This window comes from Microtus oregoni, unplaced genomic scaffold, assembly GCF_018167655.1.
Source record: "Microtus oregoni isolate MIOR12 unplaced genomic scaffold, Mior012 000008F_ref0000371, whole genome shotgun sequence".
Lineage (NCBI taxonomy): Eukaryota > Metazoa > Chordata > Mammalia > Rodentia > Cricetidae > Microtus > Microtus oregoni.
This window is the reverse complement of record NW_024543067.1, coordinates 21,824,858-21,851,606: the sequence shown is the minus strand read 5'-3', so window position 1 is coordinate 21,851,606 and position 26,749 is coordinate 21,824,858. Positions and strand designations below refer to the sequence as shown.

At 34.6% G+C, this 26,749-nt stretch overlaps 1 protein-coding gene across 1 annotated transcript in view; it reads left to right on the top strand.

Annotated features, from left to right (window-relative positions):
- Cnbd1 (cyclic nucleotide binding domain containing 1) overlaps positions 1-26,749 on the top strand; it is a 261,717-nt gene that overhangs the window by 150,950 nt on the left and 84,018 nt on the right. Inside the window, exons 6-8 of the mRNA XM_041656754.1 lie at positions 7,319-7,506; positions 14,213-14,350; positions 15,849-15,981. Of these exons, the coding sequence (XP_041512688.1) occupies positions 7,319-7,506; positions 14,213-14,350; positions 15,849-15,981 (459 nt within the window). The remainder of the gene's footprint in view (positions 1-7,318; positions 7,507-14,212; positions 14,351-15,848; positions 15,982-26,749) is intronic.

Genomic DNA, 26,749 nt, shown 5'->3' with positions numbered 1-26,749 from the left:
TAACTAGTAAAAACACCAATTTATAAAAATTGATAATTTTTTTAAAAATTCATATGAAAATTTAGAGCATTCAGATAAAAACAAACATTATGGAAAATAGGTAATTAACTGGAGGACCCACATATATCTATTTAAGAAGTTACTACAAATATCTTTAGCATCAAATAATATATATCAGTATGTAGACACATATGTCGATCAGTATAACATTAAGTCCATGAATAATAACTTAATGGTATGGTTTATTTTTAGATTTTATTTCTAAGATAATCTAGTGGTCTAAGCAAAAATCTTCAAAGAATGTGGCTTGGTCAAGTGTATCCATATAATAAGTAATAATATATATATTTGTGCTAGGCCAAAATTGATTAAAGATTAAGTGGAGGAAGAAAAACTGTTAAACTCTTAAATTGCAGATTAATTTTCAGTAACTATAACCAGGGTTATAAATGACAAAAAATTGGATAATTTTCACTATGTAGAAGTTAAAATACTTTGATTTCAAAAAAAACAAACAAATAAACAAACAAACAAACAAAAAAACCCAAGAAGACTAAAAGCGATGGTCCAAAGCATCATTTGAATCTCAATGGTGCCTCCATGTAGACCTTCTGCTTGCTCAGCTCCTGAAGCTCCCAGAATTGCCAACATTGTGGAAAACTGGCTTTGGTACATTAGGTAGTATTATTTCTCCATTCAAAGTCCTACACATAGTTCCCTAAGTTTCTGCAGAATGTGTACTTTGTTTTTATCCTAAGGAATAAAATTTACACAAGACAAAAGGAAGCAGCAGAAGAAAAATGTAAGCTGGAGAGATGGCTCAGCGGTTAAGAGCATTGCCTGCTCTTCCGAAGGTCCTAAGTTCAAATGGGGATGTTCTATTGGGATCTCACCAAGGCCAGCTGGCCTAGGTCTGAAAAAAGCATGGGATAAATCCGGACTAGCTGAACATAGCGGACAATGAGGAATACTGAGAATTCAAGAACAATTGCAGTGGGTTTTTGATCCTACTGCACGTACTGGCTTTGTGGGAGCCTAGGCAGTTTGAATGCTCACCTTACGAGACCTGGATAGAGGTGGGCAGTCCTTGGGCTTCCCACAGGTCAGGGAACCCTGATTGCTCTTCGAGCAGATGAGGGAGGGGGACTTGATCGGGGGAGGGGGAGGGAAATGGGAAGCGGTTGTGGGGACGAGGCAGAAATCCTTAATAAATAAATAAATTTAATAAAAAAAAGAAGAAAAATGTAAGTTTTTCTTACATTAAGTTCTTAAAGAACCTTGTATCTGTGTACAAGCACATATAATAAGCGCCTCTTCACCATAGAGACTGAATGAACTACTTTACTGAGAAGTCAATAATCCTCACATATAGTCATATACACAATAAATAAGCAAACATTTTTGAACAATGAATGCTCCTATTATTGTAAGAGATTCTAATAAAAAGGACTTGGATGTTTAAAACTGTTATATATAATTGCCAAAAATGAATAAAATAATTAATTTCTTAATCTAATATTTATAAATATGCAGCTATTTTAATTGTAAGTAATTAAAAATATTCCTCAAACTAAATAAGTAGTGTCCCAATAATCCATCAGCAAATGAACAGATAAGTCAGAAATGCTTCTTATTCAGGTAGCTTCCACAATAGCACAGCCCTCTCAGTACAGACTTGATGGTCTTCCTGAAGACCAGGACATCCTGTAAGCTTGCTGCAGAAGCTGCAGACAACACCATATGACACCTAGCCCAGAAAACACTGATTTTAAACATGAAGTCCAGTTTCTACTAAAACTTTTGCAGTAACTTGAAAAGGAAAATTCAGTCACAGATTGTGTGTATTGCTATGAAATAGATGGATTCTTAATTTTTCACTAAATCTTTTCCTTCTGTAACAGGCTTGCACAGGATGGATTCGATTTAAATATTGCAGTCTTTGCAATTTGTCTTAGCATAACTTTTCTTAGCATCGTTCTTATCCAGTCCAGACAAGAAAGGGGTGATTTAATTAGGAAATCTTTCCCTGAAGATTGATTCCTCAACATCTCTGAAAAGAGCATTCATTCTTTATTCTGTGACTCCAGCCACTTTGTTTCCCCAAAGCTTCCCCCTCTGTGTTATTTTTCCCTGTGAAAGCCTTCATTCCATCCAGCTCATGATTCAGCTCCAATAGACATTGTTCTGAGTGCCACATGCCAGAGCCTGGGTCTCACTCATATGGACTATTGCTTTGAATCACCTCCTCCCCACAAGTTTAGACTAATATAGGTCTTTTTCTATGAGTTGTTTCAGATGTGAAATCTTAAAAACAAGAACATGTAAGCTACTTACTTTTCCTCTTATGGTAACTGAGCTCTGTTTTACAGATTTACTTGTTCTTTCTCAGCTTCTTTTTCTTTTTCCTATTCTTATTGGTCAGTTCAGTCCCCCATTTGCTTCTTTACATAGGGATTACTTCCATCAGCTTCCCACTGGTCTCACTTCCTGTTTCCAGAAAATTTGTATGATTCATCACTGTGCCACACATATTTTCTCTGCTAATGAAATATCATCATAGGAAATGCTGTAAGCTATTAATATTTTAAAATACAAATAAGGGAAAGGAGGATTTTTTTCTTAATCCCCTTAAGCTCAGCTAGCTTATTGTCCTCATTTTGGATTATTTTCTTATTCTAGTTGTATTCGTTTTTTATGTGAAATTCTGTCATTTTAGTTCCTGCTTTGGATTTAACATCTCTATAAGCACTACTTTTTAATAAATATAGATAGAATTAGATATGTTTAATTTAGGAGATCAATATTCCTACTCTGAATATTGTTGTCTTAAATAAAATCTGCTCTGAACTAACTTTTGCTTATTTGTTTTCATTTTAAAAGGAGTAAATGGAGATAAACCTGCAGTTGTGATATATTGAAAAAAAGAAAATTATTTAAAAAGCTAAATTAATGCTCAGCCTTCAAATTTTTCTTTATAAATATTTTACTTGTGCACACTCTCTTGTGATTATATTTTTCTCCTTCCTCTCCCCCTCAAATTCCTCCAGCACTTTTCCCAACCATTTGTTACTATGTGGTACTTCATTTGTCCTTTTTCTTTCACACTTCCCAAGAAAATTGCCATTCTCTCCTCTATCGTCCATCAGCTCATAGTATCTTTTCAGCTACAGGTGGGATCTCATGACATCCTTCATTACCCACACTGAGATGTGGTTGGAAGATACTTGGTTTTGTGCAGGTAAACCAGAGTTGACATGAAGTTATCAGTACAATGCCAGGTCCTTCCATATGACAGCATTTCCTCATCCTCTGTTCTAGAGTTTTCACATCTTCTGTTAGCTCACTTGTGTGGGATTTTTCCAGCTTCTTTATATAGGCATTTAGTGCTATGAACTTTCCTCTTATCACTGCTTTCATTGTGTCCCATAAATCTGGTTATGTTCTGTGGTCATTTTCATTGAATTTTAGAAAGTCTTTAATTTATTACTTTATTTCTTCCTTGACCATTAGTGCTTCAGGTCAGCATTGTTTAATTTTTATGCATTTGAGGGCTTTCTGAAATTAGTATTGCTGTTAAATTCTAATTATAAAATATGTTGATCTGATAAGATACATGGGGTTATTCCAATTCTTTTGTATCTGTTGAGGTTTGATTTATTACTTACTAGACTCAGAGATTCACCTCTCTAGGTGTGGGCTGGATTTTATCTTTGTACACAAAGCAATGAATATTCTGGTTTTCCTTCATACCATTTACATCTGCTTTTTATCAAAATCCACTTAAGTCTTAATTCATTCAATAAATACCTGATTTGTAGACAAAACCCCCAAAATAACCCAGATGTATGCTTAGAACTGGAAATCCTAGAGCAGAGTCATGGTTCCATCTTTGAGGAGTGTGGTATATTTAGCTAACATCTGAGTGTGAAGTGGTCCATGACACTAATGTTGTGTACAAGGTTGCTTAAGGTATACATTAGTTATTCTGAATAAAGCTGGCCAGGAGCATGAAAGTCTTTCCTGAGCAGAAGATGACACTTAAATTCAGTTTCTACGTCAAAGGAGTATTATCCAGTTGACACTATGACCTTATTCATGCACAACTGTTTGGAACATTTAGCTCATTCTGGAATGGTTAGTCTTAAAAGCCTGTATACCAGAGGAAGAGAGATAGTAATTGACAAATTACTTTAATCAACCTATGTGTTTGGCTTTTAACCTCTGAAGTTGTCAATAATAAGATGATCAATTAAAATTCCCTCTAGTTTTAAAATGTTCTTTGTTCTCCTTTCATAAGTGGTCAAGAATTGTTTCTTTTAAAATATGAAATTATGTAATGTCACTTTTAAATCTTCAAAAAGTATTTCTTTGGATTTTGTTTGTAATATAAATTAGCCATTCAATTACTTTTTATAAAAATTAGCCCTAGTGAGGTAAATTTTTATTAAGTCGTAATATCCTAGCGTCTAGCATTCTATATTTTATGCTTTAGAAACAACTATTTTTATAATATTGTCTGAGTTTTCTAAGATTTTTGAATCCCTTTTACTTAAAATTTACAGTAATTTTTTACATATTTTGAACGTGTAAATAGGAAGTCTATTTTTTCAAAAGCTCATATTATCATATTCTTTCACAGCTCATAAAATTAGCAACAGTTTTTGTTTGTATTTTGTCTTTTGAATACTGAACTGCCTGTATTGTCTTCTTCAAGCATTTTCATAGTGTCTAAACAATTTGTCTGCACATTTGAGGCACTATAATATGAAATACTTCTTAAATTATTGCTGACAAATTTGTTAACTCTGTTTCTGCTTTGATCCAGTTACATTAATTTAAAGAAACATTTTAAGTTTTAATTCTAGAATTCTGATATACATAGTAAACATTCCTTCTTACTGAGAATTTTTATGGTTCTATAAAATCAGCATGTACACATTGTATGTATGGTATAGATGTATTGTACACATATGTCATATATTCCTATGTCTGTGTTTGCATGGCTACAAATTTGTATGTGTATATGTGTGTATGATATGTTCTTCAGACATAGCAATATATTCATTAGCTTGCAAATCCTGAAGGACAAGAATGTTTTCTTGAGAAGATGAATGAAGTTTTACTCATTCCCAAGGTGACCGCATATTATTTGCAGGGTGCTATTTATGGTGGGAGTTCCTACTGTGACATCTGTTTCCTAATTATCACATGTACTCTGACTGCTGATATTCTATGATTTCTAAGGGAGAATACTGTGAAATAGCTTGTATTACAATGATCTGCATTGTTAAGGTAGAAAACCACACATAATCACATGATATTTCTTTTTTTAAAAATCAAAGTAGGCTTATTTAAATATGTTCTTGCAAACCAGAGAGCATTGTATTTGGGTGTTAGATTTATGAGAATTATCTATAGCATCTCCTTTTATAAAATACCATTCTTTAAATAGAGTTGTTGAAATTTGGTGTCCTTTACATGGGTTATGTTTCCAAAAACAATGTTACTACGTATGTATGTTGGTACACCAATCATTCTCAGAGCCAAGAAAAATATCAGCAATATCAATACAGACAAAGGGTTCAGCTTCTGAAATGGTGAATTAAAGGGCATTGTTCAAACAAATTGAAGACTTATTTATCTTATAATAAGACATCAAAAAAAACTTAGTAAATGTCAGGATCATCTAATTGTCCTACCTTTCATGTCAGTTTCAAGAAACGTGTCTTGGTTCCAATATCATATCCCAGTTCCTGGCAGCAGAAAGAGTGGATGTGAAGACTTGGAAAGAATGTTTCCTAATATTTTCCTAATTGGATGGCATGTATGAACATGCATGTTAAGAGCATGTGAGAAGTGATATTTTTAACATTGTCTGTATGGCATCCAAGAAAATTATAGCTTTCTTAGTCAAGGAAAAGAAAGCAATTTACAATGAGGAAGCAAGTAGCAGCCTTGCATCAGAATTCACACTGGACATATCTTTCTCTGCTTTAATGTGACCTAAGTAATGCCTGTTTAATTTGGCCAAAACCCAAACACAGGTGTCTCTGTCTTTTGATTCACTTTACTCCTATCTTCACCCTACACACTCAGTCACAGATAACTTAATTAATAGAATTATTTATCTTTTCTTCTTCCACCATACAGATTACTTACTACTCAGCATGCAATACATTTTATTCTTAGACATCCATGCAAAACCAATGTCTACTTTAAAAAATCATTAAAATTACTCCATGTCATTGGAAGAGTTAATACTCAAGTTAGAGAAAAAAAGGTACAGAGAATATGAGCAACTGATGCCTTTGAGAGTAGAATAAAGACATACAATTGCCTCTGATTATAGGTTAGCAAAGTTTCTGTTTACTGAAAGTGAGTGAGCAATTTATAGGATAATTCATAACACTTTAATGATGTTATTCAGTCATAAAGTTATGTGAACAGTTGAGAAATGGGGAAATATACCATCCACTTTCTTTTTTTTCTCTTTTTCTTTTTCTTTTTTTTTTTTTCTCGAGACAGGGTTTCTCTGTGGCTTTGGAGCCTGTCCTGGAACCAGCTCTCTAGACCAGGCTGGCCACGAACTCCCAGAGATCCGCCTGCCTCTGCCTCCCGAGTGCTGGGATTAAAGGCGTGTGCCACCACTGCTGGGCCCATCCACTTTCCATATACTAAAGATGCTTTTCAAAACCCTGTAGTGAATTTTTTAAATTGTGTTGGAGTACTAACAGTGAAATACTCTTGCCAGGACTGCAGGTGGAAAATGGAGCTTCAGGAATCAGATAAGACGATGAGCTGTGGAGACAATGTGGAGTAGAACAAGTACTGTAAAAATCAGCCTTTGCAAACTATTTACTCAGCTAGTCCACTATCTGTTCAGAGCAAATATTAATGGAATTCTTAGTAGGCCTGTCTCACTATACAAAATAGGCAAACCAAAAATTTGGGGGGAGAGGGTAAAGGTTAAAGGTATTCTTAATCCTATTTTTCTTATAGAAGTTTAGTCTATTAGCAAGAAAACACATTATCTCGCTCTCTTTTTTATTAAAATATAATACTTTAATATATAAAGCTACATGGCATGCTTAAAACAGGAGGGTTTAATGGTATAATTGTATTCTAATAAAAATATTACAAACTAAAAATAGAATAAATCAAGCATTCATTTGTTATTCTTGTTATTTCACCATGAATTTCTAGTGTTGGGCTGAGGTTATCATGATACGGTAGGCTGTAAAGAATTTACATGAGGTACAGCAGGTATAATCTATTTGTCAGCCAGATCATTTATCTATTTGGTTTCAATTTATTTCAGTGATTGGTGATGATGGACTTTATATCATACTGAAGGGCTTTGCTCGACCTCAGGTAAAGGTATTAAGAAGTCTGACTGGTGAAGAAGACTCGGTTATCTCTTCAATATCCAGAGAAAGCCTCGTTTTTGATGCACAGTTGAAAGACTCCACAGTGGCTGAGATATACCTGCCTTCACGGCAGTTAGTGGTAAGAAGTTTACACTTTTGTAAAGACAGAGTTAAAATTATAACAAAATTTTTATATCTTAGATTTCTAGATTCCAAAATCTTCAGGCACTTAAGTTTGCCCAAATAACATAGCCCTCAAATATAAATGACACTGATACTATTGACCTTGACATTTGATCAAGACTATTAATGAAGGAATCCTTCAGAAGTATATTGCACACTTGCAATGGCTGTGTGTTCCAATATATACACTTATAAGACATAAGCAAGGCTGATTCAGTGGAAGAGGAATTGTGCTAACTTTGGATGAAGAAGCAAGAGCAGATGATTTGAAGGGGGATAGACGAAAAATGTCTTTTTATTATGCTTTTTTTCGAGCATTTGTTTTTGAGACAGGGTTTCTCGTACCTTTCCACTTCCTGAAACACTCTGTAGACAAGCTGAGCCTCGAACTCACAGAGATCCATCTGCCTCTGCCTTCCAATTGCTAGTTTTAAAGGCATGCACAATCACCACCCAGATATTATGTTTTCCTTAAAAGCAATACTAAAGGAATTAATGAATTGATCTCATTATAATAATTAAGACATTATTATATTTTTTCTTATAGACAATCTATCAACATAAAAATGCAAGTTCAATCGCTTCTGGATTTGTGTAGACTCCTTATGGGTGTTAGATTAGTGCTTTTTCTTTCCTTTTTTATTAAATACTTTTAAATTTTTTAAAATGACCTCATTTTCCTTTTTCCTGTTCTTTCCTCCAATCCTTCCATATCTGAATCCTCCTTGCTCCCTCTCAATTTATGGCCTCTCTTTCTTTAATGTTCTTTAATTGTTTTTGTTACATGTATATAGATGTATAAAAATTGAGGCAGGAAAAAAAATTGAGGCAGGAATACTCACCCTAAAACGCAGAGCCACCCTAATGTGGCTTTTATCTCTCTCTGCCTCCTAGCAGTGGACTGGATGTGATCACATGCCTTGCACTCTTGCCCTGGAGACTGACTGTATCTTCAGATATTAAACCTACACAAATTCTTCCTTTCTTACACTGCTTCTGTCAGGTATTTGTCACAGTGAGAAGAAAAGGCAAACATCTCTTTCCTTAGAGATTTAGTTTTCCTTCCAGAGGGTTTTTGCCTCCTTTGCTGTTTATTTCTAAATATGTTTTTGAGATTGATATGAATAGAAATATAAGCATGGTCTCTTTCTCTCTGCTTGTTGTTGGTGTAAGAAATAATTCTGATGTTTCTAAGTCAATTTTGTATCCTGCTAATTTGCTGAACTCATTGATAATTCCTACAAGTTTTCTGGTGGAGTTTTTCAGTGCTCTTATTATAAGAAGATATCATCTGCAAGCAGGGATATTTTGACTTCTTTGCTGATTTGCATCTCTTTAATTTCCTTCTCTTGCCTTATTGCTTCAGATGATGCATTGAGCACTAAATTGAAAAGAGGTGGGGGTGGTGGACAGCCCTGTCACAATCCTGGTTTTAATGGGTGTAGCACGAATAATAAACACCCAGAGACAGATACAGGGGTTAAAGCTCTAGATCAGAGAAGCAGAACAGTAGTAAGTCACTACAGAGACATTTTACCTCTACCAATGATCAGACTGAAGGGACAGTCCTCAGACTGCCTAGACTGCACTGTGTCTCCACAAAACCTCAGACTCCACCCTCCAGTGAGTTCCTGTCTCTTCCCCTTTATATTCCGTTCCTTGCCCAGTTAAATAGATCCGGTCTCCACCCCCCTAGTGCTGGGATTAAAGGTGTGAGCCACCAGTACCTGGATATATTCCTGGATTGATTTTTTTATTTCAAGGAACATTTTTTTTATTGACCTATATCTCTTTCTCCACTTTCTTCCCTTCCTTCTCTCCCCTTCTTTCCTCTCCTATGACTCCCATGCTCCCAATTGACTCAAGAGATCTTGTCTTTTTCTACTTCCCATGTAGATTAGATCCATGTATGTATCTCTTCAGGTCCTCTTTGTGGTCTAGGTTCTAGGGGATTATAAATTGGAGGCTAGTTTTTCTTTGCTTTATGTGTAAAAGCCATTTATGAGTGAGTACTTATATATTTGTCTTTCTTATTCTGGGTTACTTCACTATTTGCCCGCAAATTTCAAGGTGTCATTACTTTTTTTCTGCGGTATAGTACTCCATTGTATAAATATACCACATCTTCTTTATCCAATCTTTGTTTGGGGGGCATTTAAGTTGTTTCCAGGTTCTGGCTATGACAAATAATGTTGCCATGAACTGGAGTTGAGCACATGTCCTTGAGTATATACCCCAAAGTGGTATTTCTAGGTCTTGAGGTGACGAGCCATCAGATGTGGGTCCAAGAAAGGATATCTATTCCCCTGCAGTAACAGTGAGCCCTCTTAGCCACTGAGCCATCTCACAAGACCCTAGAATATACCTTTAAAATCTTCTGCTAAGTGCATGCTAAAGAGGAAAGAATGGGCACTGAATGATCTGAGATCAAATTCTAGTCCTCTTGTTTGTGGACTGTGGGAATCTGAGGGAACATAAGACTCTTCACTGTTGTTAGGTTTTATCCTTTACCTTATCAACTTGCAAAGAATAATGGAGACAACTTGTGAATATCCAAGAAACCAAATGGCCATCCGTGGTCAGAGCAATGGGAAAAATAAAACCGAGAAAAGGCCACTGAAGATAAGACGAAGAAGGCATAGGAAATAAATTCTTTGCATGCTAAGAATTTACTAAATAGTTAAAATATTTATGTAACTTAATGACTGACTAAAATTATTCCTGTGCACAAAAGTAAAATTGAGTATTAAATGGTGATTAGAGTATGATAAAGTAAAAAGAATAAAAAGTAAAACAAAGAAAAGCAAAAATATAATGAATGAAAACCTTTAAACACCTAATTATTCTAATTTGTTTCTGTAATCAGCCGTCTAGATTTGAACACTTAACCTTTGAATCATTTGCCTCAAGTTTCAAGAGAAGCTGGGATTAGAGAGTATAATACCATGTCTATTTTTAGAAATGCTTTAAATATATATTATATATAATCTTTGATTGTTTTTTCTTTTTTTTTTTTTTACTGATGGCCAGTTGTATATGCCATTGTAACTAGACTAAGGAGGTTGGTAGCTGGCAAAACATTATTTCTGGGTGTGGTGTACCTCCTGGTTGTTCCAGGAAGAGATTAAATATTTGAACCAGTAGACTGAGAGATAAGAACAACCCTTATCAATGTGAGTGGTCAACCTTTTGTCTATTGAAAAATGGAACAGTACACAAGTGTGGAGAATGGTGAATTGGCTATTTCTTGAGTTGAAACATGCAGATTTTGGTGCCCTTGGTAATTTATTATATTATATATTGATACATAGTGTCTATGTGCTGTACATAGACTTCCCATATTTTTATATTCATGCTATGTGTAACTATTTTATTAATAACTGTTGTAGAATATTATTTTAAGGTGTGTTACTTTTGTGTGGCCAGGATCATTTATTTAATGATGCAAAGATGTGTTTGATTAAGTAAAATTCACTTGTAGTTAGAAGGTTGAATTAGTAACTACCTGATAGGAAGTTGTAGGGAGAAGCCAGGTGGATGTGGGTTTTTAAGGAGGGAGAGGAGAAGCAGGAGGGTGAGCTTCTTGCTATTCAGCCTCTGAGAAGCAGAATTTCACCACAACCTTTGAATCTCAGAGTTCTTTAGAGAGACAGAGATTTAGGTAAATTCCGTTTGTAGTTTTGAAAGAGTTGGTGCTGAGGGAACAGAATTCCCTCCGGCCCTGGCTCTTGCCACTTAGGTTTAACAGCTCCTGGTGGAGTTACAGTTGCTGATAGGACAGCCATGACTTAAACGGGAGCAACAGTTTAAAGAAAAGGACAAGTATTGAGAACATTTATTTTTTCCTATGAGAAAAGTTTTGGTTTTTGCTTTTTTTTTTCCCTCTAAATCCTCACTGATAGAACTTGACCAGGGTCCCTGATCAAAAGTAGGTATATAAATATTTAGTGTGGTTCTGCCTATTATAGTAGTATATTAGAAAAATATAAATACTTCAAAGTATCTTTTTTGAATAAATTGCTTTTCCTTATGTTCCGTTTTATAGACATTTTCATATCTGGATGAGTTTGACATAAATAGCAATAGATTCTGCCTTGGATAATAAGGCTATGGTGGGCCTGCCTGAGATCTCATGTGAGATCTTCAAATTCCCGCTGTGACATGAGGGACTAACTGAGGTTATTATAGAAATAGGAGGTGGGCTGTAAGATTAGTTCTGAGACTGAGAAGGAGACTCCCCCAGGTCCTAGTGGAACTCGCTTCATACTTTGTATGGTATCTCTTGGCTAAATAATTTTTATATACGCACATTATTAATCTCAAATATCTTTATGTTCCTTTCTTCTGAGTTAAATATCAGAAAGAATTTTAAGCATGTTAGGAACAGTCTATATTATTCATTTACATTTAAATTTGTAGTAATCAACAATGCTTTTTGCATTTACCATTATAGTATTCAAATTCCGTGCATCATTTCTCCTTTGTTAGTGGTTTTTTTTTGTTTTTACTGAAATTCATCTTATAAATATTTGTTCAGCATAACATACAGAACCATCGTCTTGTTTGTGTTTCTCTAGCTCTGCATTGCCATTTTATGTAAATATAATTTCCAGGTTAGAAGTTACTCTACCTGAGCTCTTTGAAGATGGCTGTATTTATAGAACAAAGTAGAAACATTATAAAACTGAAAAATATAAAACCAATTCAATGAAATAATTACAAAGGAAAGAGGCACTGAAAGCCTTATGATTTCACAATTAATATTACGGGGTCCAGTGTTTATGACTACTTGATCAAGAAAGAAAGCTTCCATAAGTATTTAGAAGTCGTTGTGAACCGGTAAATTGGACAAATTTGGACTAAATTTGGACTGGGTAATAACAATAAGAAATGCTGAGGAACATAAGGGATAAAATGTCTGCTTGAAATTTTTCGTAACAGTTTTGTAGGGGGCAGCTGGAAGAGCAGAATAATTAGGGTTCATCTCTCAACTCAGAATCTGAGTTCTGAGCACTGACAGAACTCATTCTTTATGTGTTCGTTTATTTGAGAGGCTTAATTTTGCAATCACTGTCAATCACAGACTATGTTTAGCACATTCTTTTGGGATTCTTCTGAAGTTTTGATGTATGTCCATCTGCCAATCTGCTCAACACCCTTAATTCTATTCCTTCCAAAATTATATATTTTAAGTACTAATTAAATGTTGTATATGAATTCAATTTGATTTGCTTTATTCTGTATATATCCTTTCAGTAAATTTTATTTACAGTTTTAATTGTTATTTTCCTTCCAAAATATTTTTGTTCTTTTTTATTTCATGATCTGATTTTATGTCTAAATAAAATCACTATTCAATGTGAATAGGTTCTTTGGATTTTTTAAACATTCATTGTAGATTTTTCTTCGTTGGTGTTCAGTCATGTATATGACTTGCAGTCTTATTAATTAGCCATCCTAAGGCTATTTGCTTCTGTGGGATTTCCTTTCCTCCGAAGCTTACACATGACTTTAAACATTTTTATCTTCCTGGGTTGTCACTAGAATTTGCATTAACTAGTCTGCTGTGGGTTTTCACTATGTGAAAATGGGAAACCACACACATGCAAGTTGCTGAGCTAGATAGCTCATTTTCTGAAAATTCTGTCAAGTCTCATAGCTGAAATGCAACTTCCTGTTTTTCTCATGGATTAGTGTATGTAGTTTTTTCTTGTCTGTATTTTACGTTCGTAGTGTTCATCAGCGTTCCTAGGCGTTAGGATCAATTCCAGTTTCTCACCTTGGATGATAATGAACCTTATGTTCTATCCTACATTTGAACAATCTCCAGAACTCAGTCGTTCATGACCTCATCCCAGTTAAATAGCAATGTGGATCACTTTGTCCTGTTGTTTAAATACCCTCTTTCTTTAGGTATTACTGCGCCAAGCTCAGCTATTTATTTCTTCAAGAAGAACAAGAATAAGTCTTTCTCTGTATTATACATGTAGTAGCCACCAAACAGTATCTTGAATAGTCATATTGATTTGTTATTTTAAGGAAGTTCAAATTTCATGTAAATATGCCACTTGTTATTCACATTCTCTAGAGTTTTTCCTAGGCAAGCATAGCATAGATACTCCATGTGACAATGAATTGTCTCTTTTTGCCATAGTGACCTATGTATTCTACTGATAACATTCTGTTTAATGTTTATTAAATTAGATAACCCTACATAAATACACATATATAAATGATTTATCCATGACATAACACTGTATTCACTTTATTTGCCACTACAAACATACAAGGCTATTAATAAAGAAACTGTATATTGAGTATTTGCAGCCTGCTTTCATCAAATAATTATTTAATTTTGACAGTATACCAAGTGCTTTTCTGGTACTTCAGGGAAATGGCTGAATAAATAAAGCAGGATCCTTTCTTATGTTATTTTCTTGATGTTGCCAAAGAATAAAAATTGTGTGGAGAGAAAGGCATGTCTGGAGCTGCATGAGCCATCTCTACAGAGATGAGTGACCCCTTCTCTCATTGCACTGGAACTACGAATACAGCCTTTTTGCAGGCTCACCTAGATGGGTCGTACAATTCTCACCGGTGTCATCGTGTGTAGGTGTCAATGAGCACTGCTGAAGTCTGTCTGCTATTGATGCTTTCCACAGCTGAAAAAGTGGAGTACCTTTGGATCACTGGAAGTTACATCTGAGACTGAAATGGATAAAACTCTACATTCAGTGGTGATTGAAGAGGACTGTGAAATCCTTAAAATTCCTGCAAAGGAGTTTGAGAAGTTAAAATTGGTATGGTGTGCACATCTATGTTACTTTTGGAGTTTGACTTGATTATAGATAGCATATATTGGGTTTATTTGATGAACAACACTTCAACAGCTTCGTTCAGGTAGCTGGCATGGAAGGCAGGTTCTCCATCAATGTGTATTATGAAAACTTTTTAGCTTTTTATGAATTTCAAAATCATCCATTCACTCAGTTAGCAAATAGGTAGTTTGCATATCAACACCATGTTATTTCAGATCACTTTTGCTTTCAAGATCTCAATAGTCTGCACTCCTTTTATTCAGAACCTAAACTAGTCACTTTCTGTCAACTTGACACAGACCTAGACATACCATGGAAGAGGATATTTTAGTTAAAGAATCACCTGTATCCGATGGAGTCATAGGCATATCTGTGGGGAATTTTCTTAATTGCTAATTGATGTGTAGGGCCACATTATGGGTGCTCCCATCCCTGGATAGGTGGACCTGTGTAATATAAGAGAGATAGATGAATAAACTGGGAAAGTAAGCAGGTAAGCAGCATTTCCCCATGGTCTCTGCTACTGTTCCTGCTTGCTGCCTTGAGCTTCCATCCTGGCTTCTCTAGATGATGGGCTGTAACTTGTAAGCTGAAATAAATGCTCTTTTCCTCAGATTGTTTTGGGTTATTTTGTTTACTAAAACAACAGAGAAGCCATAAAGGACAGAATGTTTGACATTCTATTTCAGAGTCATTTAAACTTGCAAAACCAGGACTGTATGAAAAGGCATTTAAACTTAATTCTGAGCATTCAGATGTGATGTTTAGGACAATTTGTTTATGCAAATTCATTTTTTCTTCCTTCATTTAGGGGGTAGAAAAGCTTATTTAAATGTTGAGTTTGGAAGGTCCCCATAGTCTTCCTGACAGGTTCTAATGGAGGTCCAGACCCTTTATAGTACGTGCAGGTCATGCTGGAAGGAGATAAAGATGCCTTTGTCCTCTTGCTTAGAATCTCAAAGGATAAAAAATTTCTTTTGATGTGGTGACTTCAAAAACAGGTGACTTTCTCAGAATTCAACAATTTCCCAAATGCTAGATATCAAATATATGCAAATTTCAGAATGGTTTGCTTAAGGAGATTTCCTTGTTGGTTTCCCTCATCAGAATCAGCTACACACACACACATACACACACACACACACACACACACACACACACCTCTATGTACACATGCACACATACATATCTCTATGTACACACACACATACATACACACATATTTTGAGTCATCTATAACAGCTTTAAAATAGTTTAACATTTATACACTTGTATAACATTATGGAAAAAAGTGAGAATATTGGTAAACAGATCTGAAAATTAAAATTTCAGGATACCTATTGACCATAGTGATAGTCAAATACTATTCAATATTGAGTAATAGTCATACAGTTGTTACTTTTCTTTTTCTACTGTTTCTCTATTTGCTAGTTTTTGTTCATTCTTAAATTTGAAATTTGATGATGGCATTCTTTTTCAGGAAAAAGTAAAACATGATAATGTGCAAAAGTTGAAATTAATTAGCAAATGTCCTTTTTACGAAAACTGGCCTACTTTATCCATATACGAACTAGTTTCACTTAGTAAATGGAAAATTTTTCCTCCAGGTCATGGTAAGTTTAATTCAATTTTAGACTAGTTTCTTTATGTAAAATTATATTATTGGAATTCGTAATTCTTCATAGTTTCAATATTTTAAATAATATTTTTTTCATATAGGCAATCTCTTATTTAAGAAATTATTACCTATGATTGGATATTTAAATTAATTCCCTTTTTAGTTAAAAAGTGAACATGCTTCCCTTAAAGAGCAGCTTTAGTCCTCCATTCCTCATCTCCATCTCTCCACACTTCTACTGCTGCACACAGACTCACAGTAGGGGCCAAACTGTCAATGATGAAGGCAGGAGGTTGCCATAGCCAGGGTTTCCTCACTCTCTTGTTTGGGTAAGTTCTTAATCACAATCAATGGACATCTGTGTTATAGTCATCAGTGAAAATGGAACAGCTTTATAAATCACCTAGGGAAGTCTTTGAAAAGGAAATATTTCTGATTCAGATTTTACAGCTCTTAGAATATTTTATATACTTAGAGAGGTACCTTTAGGATGGTTAGGAACACTAAATATGAAATTCATGTAAACTCCACATTTATCTCCTGCACAGTGGCTGTAATTTGCACTTTATATTTTGTGTACCTCCATTCTGATTTTGATCTGTTACAGGAGGTGAGATGCATGTGGCATTATGCTGGGATTAAAAAGTTTATAATTTAGCTGTTGTCTCTGTAAGGGAAGCAGCAAGGGAAAGCCTGTGTGTTGAATAGCCAGTCTGAGGTGCGAGCAAGCATGAACTTTCTAGGGTGAGTTCACAGGGGAGCATAGACAGAACTGGATTTTCTTACATCCTGTGAGAGCCAAGTAAACAAGGGAGAGCAATGGAGGAAGACATGTGAAAGTGATGGTGGAATTTTCTGTTTATAGTAAGGAGCTCTGCTGTCTTACCAGAGACAGACATGAACATCAGAATGAGCAGAGAGACTTTACATTTCTCTCCTCTCAAACGCCTTTCAAGAAATATTGTTTCCCAAAGCCACAGAGCTGCCATGGTAGGGAGGTTAATTTCAAAATTGGCTGAGATTAAATCTCCCACAAGTTTGATTATGTTATAAATCTTAGAATATGACTAGGTTATCCTTGGAAGTAATCACTAGTTAACGGGGAAACGAGTTTCAATTCAGTATGGTACAGAATGTACTGCTTGGTAGGGTACTGTAGGAAAAAGTTAGTGTTAGGAGAGACAAGTTAGTCTTCAAAGCACAGAAATATTCTAATAAACCCAGATTTGGTGAATTAACTTTCAGAGTTTGTATTTACAATATCATTTCTTAAAACATAGTATTTAAAGTATGCTGCACATTTATTAAGTATGCCTTGATAATGAAAATGATGACTATTAATATTGATATTACCAACAACAATCTCATTAGCATTAATGACATTGAATATTAATAGCATTGATACTATAAGTTATTGATATTAAAATAATTATATTAATAATACTGAAAGGCTACCAAATACTAAACACCAGACCACCAGTAAGGGAAGATTAATAATTAACAATTAATAATATTGAATTGTCATGCATAATTAACAATAGATGAAAACAAAAGTTTTTATTCACATGTACATGTGGAAACCAGGTAGTAAACTAACATATAAAATGTGAGTTTAGCCTTTCTAAATTCAGTATATTTATTGCAGAGAAATACTTAATAAATATGGATATTTTGTGTCTCTCATAGATTTCCTACTTCATATCATATATGTCAAATATTGACCATAAGCTTATTCTCAGTGGCTAGTACACATAAAGGTAATATTTCAGTCTATAATTCTAGTAACAACTATGTAGTACAGAAGATAGAAAGAAACTACACTTAAGCTATTTAAAACGATGTGAGCAAAGTATTCTGGAATGTGGGAGGGGCTATGATCCTATAATCTTAATGCATTTAGTTTTTCAAACTAAAATATTTATATAAATACTTAAGTTTCATATTAAAGGACTAAACTGTACTTGGCAAAACACTTTTCAAAGACTTGGGTGTCTTGAAAAGTAACAACATTTGTTAAACAATCTACTGTATTAGACACTTTGTTACTGAAAAAGTAAAAATAACATTTCCACTCAGTACTAAGTGTATATAGGTTAGAGCATGAATTTACATGGATTTAGAAGAGATTTATCTCCCTTAGAAAAGAATGACAAATCTTCCTGTAAATCCCTTTTCAGTACAAACATACTATGGTCTTATAAACAAACTGATCTGGGTTAGGAATATATTCCATCAAAGTAATCCCATCTTTTCATAGTAATGAACAATGTATCAAATAAAGCATCGGATGTGATACTTCTCGACTTACAATTTATACTGGATTACTATCAGTAAACAAAACTGTGGCTGAAATTGCACTTACTTTTTCTGAGTTTAAAATTAAAAGTGAATGATTTCCAAAGCATGCAAAGTGTGTTTTGATCTTATTTTAAGAAGGTTTATTAGAAAAAGTTTCAAAGAGATTTAGCTAATTTTTCAAAAGGTTAAAAGACATTAGGGGTTGTCATTGGAAATTTCTGATTCTAAGTTCTTTTTTAGCTCCCCGTAGCTTCTTACATGCTGGGTTAACACATGAAGTACCTGATGACTATGCTCTCTAGGGTTGCTTGTAATTTTGTCTTGTATTATTCTTTTTTAAGTCATGATTCATAACTAACTTATCTTACTAGCCAAACTGTTCCAAAAATACATCATATCTATATATAAAAATAATAAATTAATTTGACAAACAATGGTTGTTATCTTGCTTCTATTGGCACGTAATCTTCCTTTTTATTCTCCAGAAAACCTTCACATACATATAACATGAGAAACTGGAAAAAAAACAGTAACTATCAAATTACTTCTAAAAGACAAAACGTGGAAGTAATAATGGGAGTAAAACTAAGTAATATCTAGTCACCAAAAACCACAAGTGTTTCAGTCATCAGGCACAAGTTTTGAAGGTCTTCCTAAAGAACAAGTGCACATTTGGCCTCTCAAGTTTCTTAGGAAACTTCTGGCATTAGTGTCTTATGCATCAGTGAGTCCTACAGGTGGTCAAAGATCTTGTTCTCAAGGATCCATGCTCATACCTCAAGGAACTCTCAGACTGGGGCCTTTGATTGTTTAGATTTTTTGAGAATTTTATTCATATATACAATTATGTTGATCATATCCACCACCACCACCCTTATTGCCTTTTCTAAGTCCTCTACTGCCTTCTGTGACCATATCCTCCTTCTAACTTCACTCTTCTTTTTATGTCTTAACCCATTGAGTCAATTATTTGTGCCTTTCTGTGTAGTTGTGCAGGCCTTCCAGTAGAGCATAGAACAAACTATCTTTTTTCTTTATACATGCCAATCCAAGTTCCCACTCCCTTCCCATTTCCCATTCCCTCCATTTACTCTCCCCTACCCCACCCCCATTCACTCCTGGTTACTTTTACAAATCTCCGATTTGCTTTTAGGAGGTGTTTTTATTTATGATAAGATCTGCACTTGATCAGGTTGTTTGTACATGTTAAGAGTGCTAAACCATTATTTTCTGATTTCCATTATCATTTCGGATGTGAAAGCAGCTGTGAGCCCACTGGTATTTGTGTGTACATGTTTACATATTGAGATTTTCTCGCTGGTCAATTTCAATATTTTCTCTTCTGTTTTATTCTTGTATTTTGTTGCTTTAAATTCTTTGTACTCTTTTTTTTCTTTTTTAGTACTGTCAAATATGAAAATATTTCTTGTAGCCATCTGCTTCGAAATAACACATTTCCCCTTTATTAGTAAAATTTCAAAAGTTTCTAATGTAATTTAAAATATTTCTTGATTCAAGTTTCAGTGTAACTCAGTCTTCTCAGGTCAACTCTTGGCTCGGGTGGCTCAGTCAAACTTGACGTTCACTTTCAGTGTTGTGTCATTGTCTAGCTGATCCTCTTCACTTGTCATTTCCCCCTTCCAGAAGATTCCAAATGTCCACTAAGCTACATTCACTCATTAGTGTTGTTTTTTTTTAAAGAAAAATTTAAGGTATACTACTGATTCTTCACATACATCGATATTTATTTCATACCTTAGGAGTTTGTAATCTTTCTGAAAATAATCAGAAAGCACTTGTTTTAAAATGTTCACGGAATACCATCTCTTCATTGCATATGCTTTTTTCTTTTTTTACTTTAAAGTGTGAAGACCACTTTTACCTTGAAAGCTATTTGACACAGGTATTTGGTCACATTTGACCCATGGGGTGAAATTTTCTAAACCCTGCTCTACTTCAGAAGCCATCTCACAACTTTAAACTTTGCAGCTTCCAATTTTCCCACTAGGCTTCATATTTTTCTGGAATTAGCCCATTCCCTTTTATTTTTCAGTGTACCTAATATTTGTAGGGTTTTCAAAAATTGATGATGAATGACAGTGATGATGGCAGGGTTTTTGTTTAGACAAAACTATGATTTATTATTTTTCAAACAAAATAATTAAACCCCATGCTGGTCAGTTCTTTTACATTCTTTAATCACTTAGTATGATTTTTTTTTCAAAGAATTAGTTTGACTGATCAACTCTTAAGACTCCAAATGTATTTTTGTTTTCAAACTTGCACAGTGCTAATGACATTAGCTAAACAGCATCTGAAAGTCTATTCACACCGAAATCACCAATAGTAAAAGAACTTTTAGAATTTATAATATTCAGCTTCATTTTCATTCATTCTATTTAAACTTCACTATATAACTTTTTGCTTTATAAGATAATAAATCAAATGATCACTGATAAATATAATCCACCAAAATATCCCCACATATTAGTTTTTTTCTCCTAGGCACACTCCTATTAATATCACCGTGATAACCACATGAATATGATGGATGATTCGTGCAGATTGCACTGTTGAGTGACTTCTTAACTCCAGCTTGCTTGCCAAGGCAGGAGAAAGTTTGAGCTCTACCTGTGGAATCTTCTATGAAGAAATGGTTCTTTAGCAGCATGTGGAGGGACTGGGGAACAGCTTTTGTTTTATTTATTTTAGCAAACCCAGTGAGGAGCATGCTGGTCTGAGGCTCAGCTTTTACACCACAAATAAAAAGACAAAGCAACAACCATGACATTTTCTCCACTCACTACTTGGGAACCTTTTACACTGTTGGTTTTACTTACTTACTGTGTTCTTTTGAAATTTTGTTTTGTGACATTCCTGGAGCTTCCTAATACTGTGCAATAAACACATTTCACTTACACGAAGGAAGTTCACTGTCTCTACCTAAAAATTGAAAGCTATTAGAGGGTTAACCATTTTATCAAAAAACAGTCCCCACAAGGATTTGTCAGAATATCATCATTTGATTTTAGTTAATTAATATTTTTATTGAACATCTGCTGTGTCTGAAACGCTACACTAGTTTCCTTTATAGCAATAAAAATGTATCTTAAAATCAAATATTTGAGTAACTACAAAGTATTCATCACTACAGAGTTTACATTTTGATTTCAGAGATTTAGTAATTGAAAAAGATATGGAGTATAATTTAAAACTTATGAGGTGTATTACAAATAACATCCATTAAAATCATGTTTAATAGCTCAGATTATATTCTCTACTGTGGCGAATATTAGTTGATTGCTTTCCAAAAGACAGTAAAAACAAAATGAAAACAGGGATTCATTTGTTTGGTTATGTTTGGAAAGGAAATGGGAATCATCTGCACCAGAAAGTGATGTGGCATAGTTGGCAGGTCTTATCTGGGAATAGCTGATAGAACAACTCAACTTAAGGGCTAGGTTAAACTGAATGAGAGAGCACTTACATGATTTGCCCAAGTCCCTGAGTTCATCCTCTGCCACTGTCAAAGTAGAGAGACACAGCAAAAAGAACCCATGCCAAGAACTTGCTCCTGTCCAGTGAAATTCAATGGAAAGAAAAGAAACTGCATCATTACAAATATCCAATTCATATGTTTGGGCCTTCTATTGTACACTTAACTAAAATGAAAAGTATTTTGATAACTGAAGAGACAAAATCTGCTCTTAACCATTCTGGCAGGGACAGAATTATCAATCTTCAATGATAAATACCTTCTTGAAACTCTAGACTGCCAAAGAGTATTTTTTAAAAGGATGCAGACAACAAAATGTACATGCCTTGTGCATGTGTGATTCTGACATGAAAAAGGTCTTCTTTAGGGTGTTCATGCAGCATAATAATTCAGAAGTGAACAGGATCGTCTCTCATTTAGGTTGAATATTGTCTTCTGTGTGACTGCTCCTTGTTGGACCCAACTCATCTCTGTTTTTTGTCCAGTTCTAATCTGCATCAGATCTGTCATTTGCAGGTCCCTAACATTTGAACTACAACTACAAGCTGTGTGTTAGGAGGTTTCACCTTTAACAAGTGTTCTAAACTTTGCAGAGGAGCAAGGTTTATGGAGCTTATATAATTATTTTCATATAGCAGTAGGAAACATAATACCTCTGAGTACTTCTGTGAGGTCTGGATGGATTCTGCTCAAGATTACTTTTACAAGAAATGTTTTATCTCCCTCTTTTTTGTTTTGTAGGCCACCATAGATTTATGAAAGCAGTAATATACCTTTGTCTCTACCTCTGTCCCTGTCTTCAATCTACACCTCTATCTACAATCATTAGTATTGCTTTTAGTGATATCTGGGAGCTACCATATTTCAAATGCAAGTTACTCTCTTCTTATTTTCTTTGTTTTCAAGGCACTGCATGAGTGCATTAAGATAAAAATCTCTAAGATAAAATTCTCTTTTTAATAAAATGGTGCTTTGCTCCATGGCTGCAGTATTTTTTTTTTTTTTAATGAATGGTCTCAGAGTAGTGTGCACAGTTCCTCTATGCATCGCTTCTGTGCTCTGATGGTCAGATGACATCATGAGCCACGGGGTAAGCTCTTTGGCTGTGAATACTGCACTTCTGGATCAGCGGCATTGCTACACGTTTAGGATTCAAACATGTTTCCTCAGAGCTTTCAGGCTAAACATCTGTTATAAAATAGAATTTAAAATCCTCTGAAATGTAGTAGATGCTTGCTTTAGCCACGAAAAGGGGAAATAAAATTTCTCCAGTGACAATCCATTTTCTTTTTCATTCATCTTTGTTGTTCTTGTTCATTTTTGTGCACTTTTGCATGCATTAAGTCTTACACATGCAATTAATTTACCCCTTTTCTCTTGTGCCAGTTTAAAAGCTTAAAAGATAGTGTTGTTTGGGGTATTTTTGGTGGATATGAGCAGCATTTGAGAAGATTTATAAATTTCTGATAAAATTGCATAAAATACTTCGCATGACAAATTTTCGATAAATAGAGGACAGGCAGGTCAAAGACCTGATTTTCCCTTTCATTCCCTTTAGGTTGTCAGTCTTATAGGAATTTAAAAAAGTTTGGTGCTGCTGTGTTTGTATTTCTTAAAAAAATTAGATATTGCATGCTTTGGATCAAAGAGTATAGTTATAGCATTTAAATATCTCAAGTGGCTTTCTTTTAGTTTTAAATTTTAATTCCATTATTTAATGCATAGCCATGTTTCTCTAAAAAGTCGGCTTCTATGATGTTTGTTTTAACACTAAGTCATTCTTTACCAAAAACCCTTGGCAAACTTCTGCATTAAAATAGCATTTACTCAGCTTCTATTTTAGAAAGGGCACAGTCATACAGAATTTGCCACTTTGGGCACAGCCTGCCTTAATATTAATCTTAGATTTGTTTGATAATTATTATTGTAGAAAATATTGCTAAAGTTTATCTAGAGAATATTTAAAATAAAAATAAAATATTAATCAATTTTGTGTTTCCATCACGGAATGCATGACTGGTGTTGAAACGTTAATGGTAATTATTCAAGCATTATACAGAATGATTCTGATTGCATGCTAAACAGTTACTTACAAGAAGTACCTTGGTCTTCATTTACTCATATATTTCTAAAATATTTAAAATATAGTTTTAAAGAAAAGAAATCAGATACACATAAACCAACAAGTTTTCTTCAATTATAAAGGAACCATTTAGCAACTTCCCTGGTTGGTCATTCAGCATCCTGAGTGATGTGTGTCTTTGAGGAAATCAGGATTATTTTGTTGATTCTTCTGAGGGAGATCCAACACACATGTTTTTATGTTCTTGTCAATAAACTTTTAAAGAAACTTATTAAAATTATTAGTTTTCAATAAATTAGGAAAAACAAGGTTATATGGTGACATCAACTTGATATTTCTAATGTTTAGCCACCTATTTTTTTTAGAATACACATTAAAAATATTTTTTTATTTTTTGGCATGGAATTTTTATTGATTTTTATTGATCTCTACATTTTTTTCTGCTTCCCTCCCCTCCTCTCCCCTTCCCTCCAACCGTCTCCCAAGGTTCCCATGCTCCCAATTTACTCAAGAGATCTTGTCTTTTTCTACTACCCATGTAGATTAAATTGATGTATGTCTTATATTTAACTACATGAAAAATGTCAAAATGGAATCCATTGTTTTGTATACTAATTACCATGAATTAACAATACATAAACTTCAATCTGATAAATCATTTCCTATATTAGCAAGAGTTACAATTATAAAGAGATAGCTTTACCAAATGAAGAGTTACAAAGCTAAAGTAGACTGGACACAAATATGAGACAAAAATAAAGAAACATTCAGAAAAGTTACTAAGTGATACACTTAGAATAAGAGAAAGAAAAGGCAACTCCCAAAGAGAAAACAAACAAAAAAGTTCAAATATTAAAATTTCATTTTAATACATAATTAACACAATTTTAATACATTCATAATACAATGTTGTAAAAGTAAGAAAATAATTTTTGTAGTTTAGAAAGATGAAATAATTGGTGTAAGATGTTTCAAGGTTAATTTGGCAAAAGTGAAGCAGAGTAAAATCTATGTACTGGATAAATCTTTCTAAAATATGATATTAATATATTCAGACTTTGTATAAATTTTGATGTAATAATTTTGTTGCAATATATTTTACAATATTAATCATCTTAAATATCCATTAAAAAGGGAATTTGTTAATTATGGAACATTATAGAGTAAGAGATGAGAGTCAACAAAAACAATGAGGTAAATCATCTTTGTACATGTGAAAAGATGTTTTATGCATTCCAAAAGTGAAATCATGCAAAAACAGGAAAGAGATGAATTTTTTTATTGCTTTATTTTATTTATTTTTTTTAAAAAGAAAACAAATTTTATCTTTTCATTATACAAACCCAATCCACGTTCCCATTCACTCCCCTCATCCCATTTTTTTCACTTACTCCTGCACCCCTACTGCCCATCCACTCTTCAGAGAGGGAAAACACATTGCTTTGGGGATGGTTCAAAACCCTCCCTACTTTATCTAGGCTGAGCAAGGTATCCGTCCAAAGAGATTGGTTCCCAAAAAGCCAGTACAAGTAGTAGAGATTAATTCTGGTGCCACTGCCAGTGGCCCCTCAGTCTGCCCCAACCATGCCACTGTTAGCCACATTCAGAGGGCCTAGTTTGGTCCTATGCTTGTTCCTTACCAGTCCATCTGGAGTTGGTTATCTTCCATTAGCTCAGGTAAACTGTTTCAGTTGGTGAACCCATATCATGTCCTTAACCTCTTTGTTCATATTCTCATTCCTCCCAGTCTTCAACTGGATTTTGGGAGCTCAGTCCAGTGTTCTCATGAGGGTCTCTGCCTCCATTTCCATCAGTTGCTGGAAGGTTCCATGGTGATACTTAAGATATTCATCAGTCTAACTACAGGGCAAGAACTGTTCGGGCACCCTCTCCTCTATTGCTTAGGGTCTTTACTGGGGTCATCCTTGTGGATTCCTGGAAATTTCCTAGAGCCAGGTTTCTTGCTCATCCCTTAATGGCTCCCTCAATCAAGATATTTCTTTCCTTGCTCTCATCTTTGTCCTTCCTCCATCTTGACTATTCTTTTCCTTCAAGTTCTTCTCACCCCTCCCCTTCTTCTTTCCTCTTCCCCTTTACCCTCTCTTCTCTCCCCACCCCTATGTTCCCAATTTGTCAGATGATCTTGTCTATTTTGTCTTTCCAGCTAGATCTACATATGTTTTACTTAGGGTTCACTTTGCTACTTAGCTTCTATAGGTTCAATATCCTATGTTTATAGCTAGTATCCACTTATGAGTGAGTACATACCATATTCACCTTTGTGGGTCTGGGTTGCCTCACTTAGGATGGTGCTTCTTAGTTACACCTATTTGAATGCAAAATTCAAGATGTCAAATTTTTTTTACCACTTAATAGTACTCTGTTGTATTATTAGCGGCGGGGCTGCGTCCCCAGCACCCCGGCTGCCTGCTAGCTTATGCTCGAAATAACAACACACAAACTGTATTCATTTAAACACTGCTTGGCCCATTCTGCTTGGCCCATTAGCTCTAGCCCTTACTGGCTAATTCTGATATCCCGATCAACCCATCTCTAATAAACTGTGTAGCTCCGGTCTTACCGGGAAGATTCTAGCCTACGTCCATCCTGGGTCGGAGCTTCATTGCCTGCGTCTGCCCAGGAGCAGGGAGCATGGTGTCTCTGTCTGAGGTGTCTTACCTCACTTCCTCTTCCTCCCAGCATTCTGTTCTGTTTACTCCACCCACCTATATTCTAAGCTATGAGCCCAAGCAGTTTGTTTATTACTTAACCAATGAAATCAACAGATTGATATATGACACTCCCACATCAGTACTCTAATGTGCAAATGTGCCACACTTTCTTTATCCATTCTTCAGTTAAACAACATCTAGGTTGTTTCCAGGT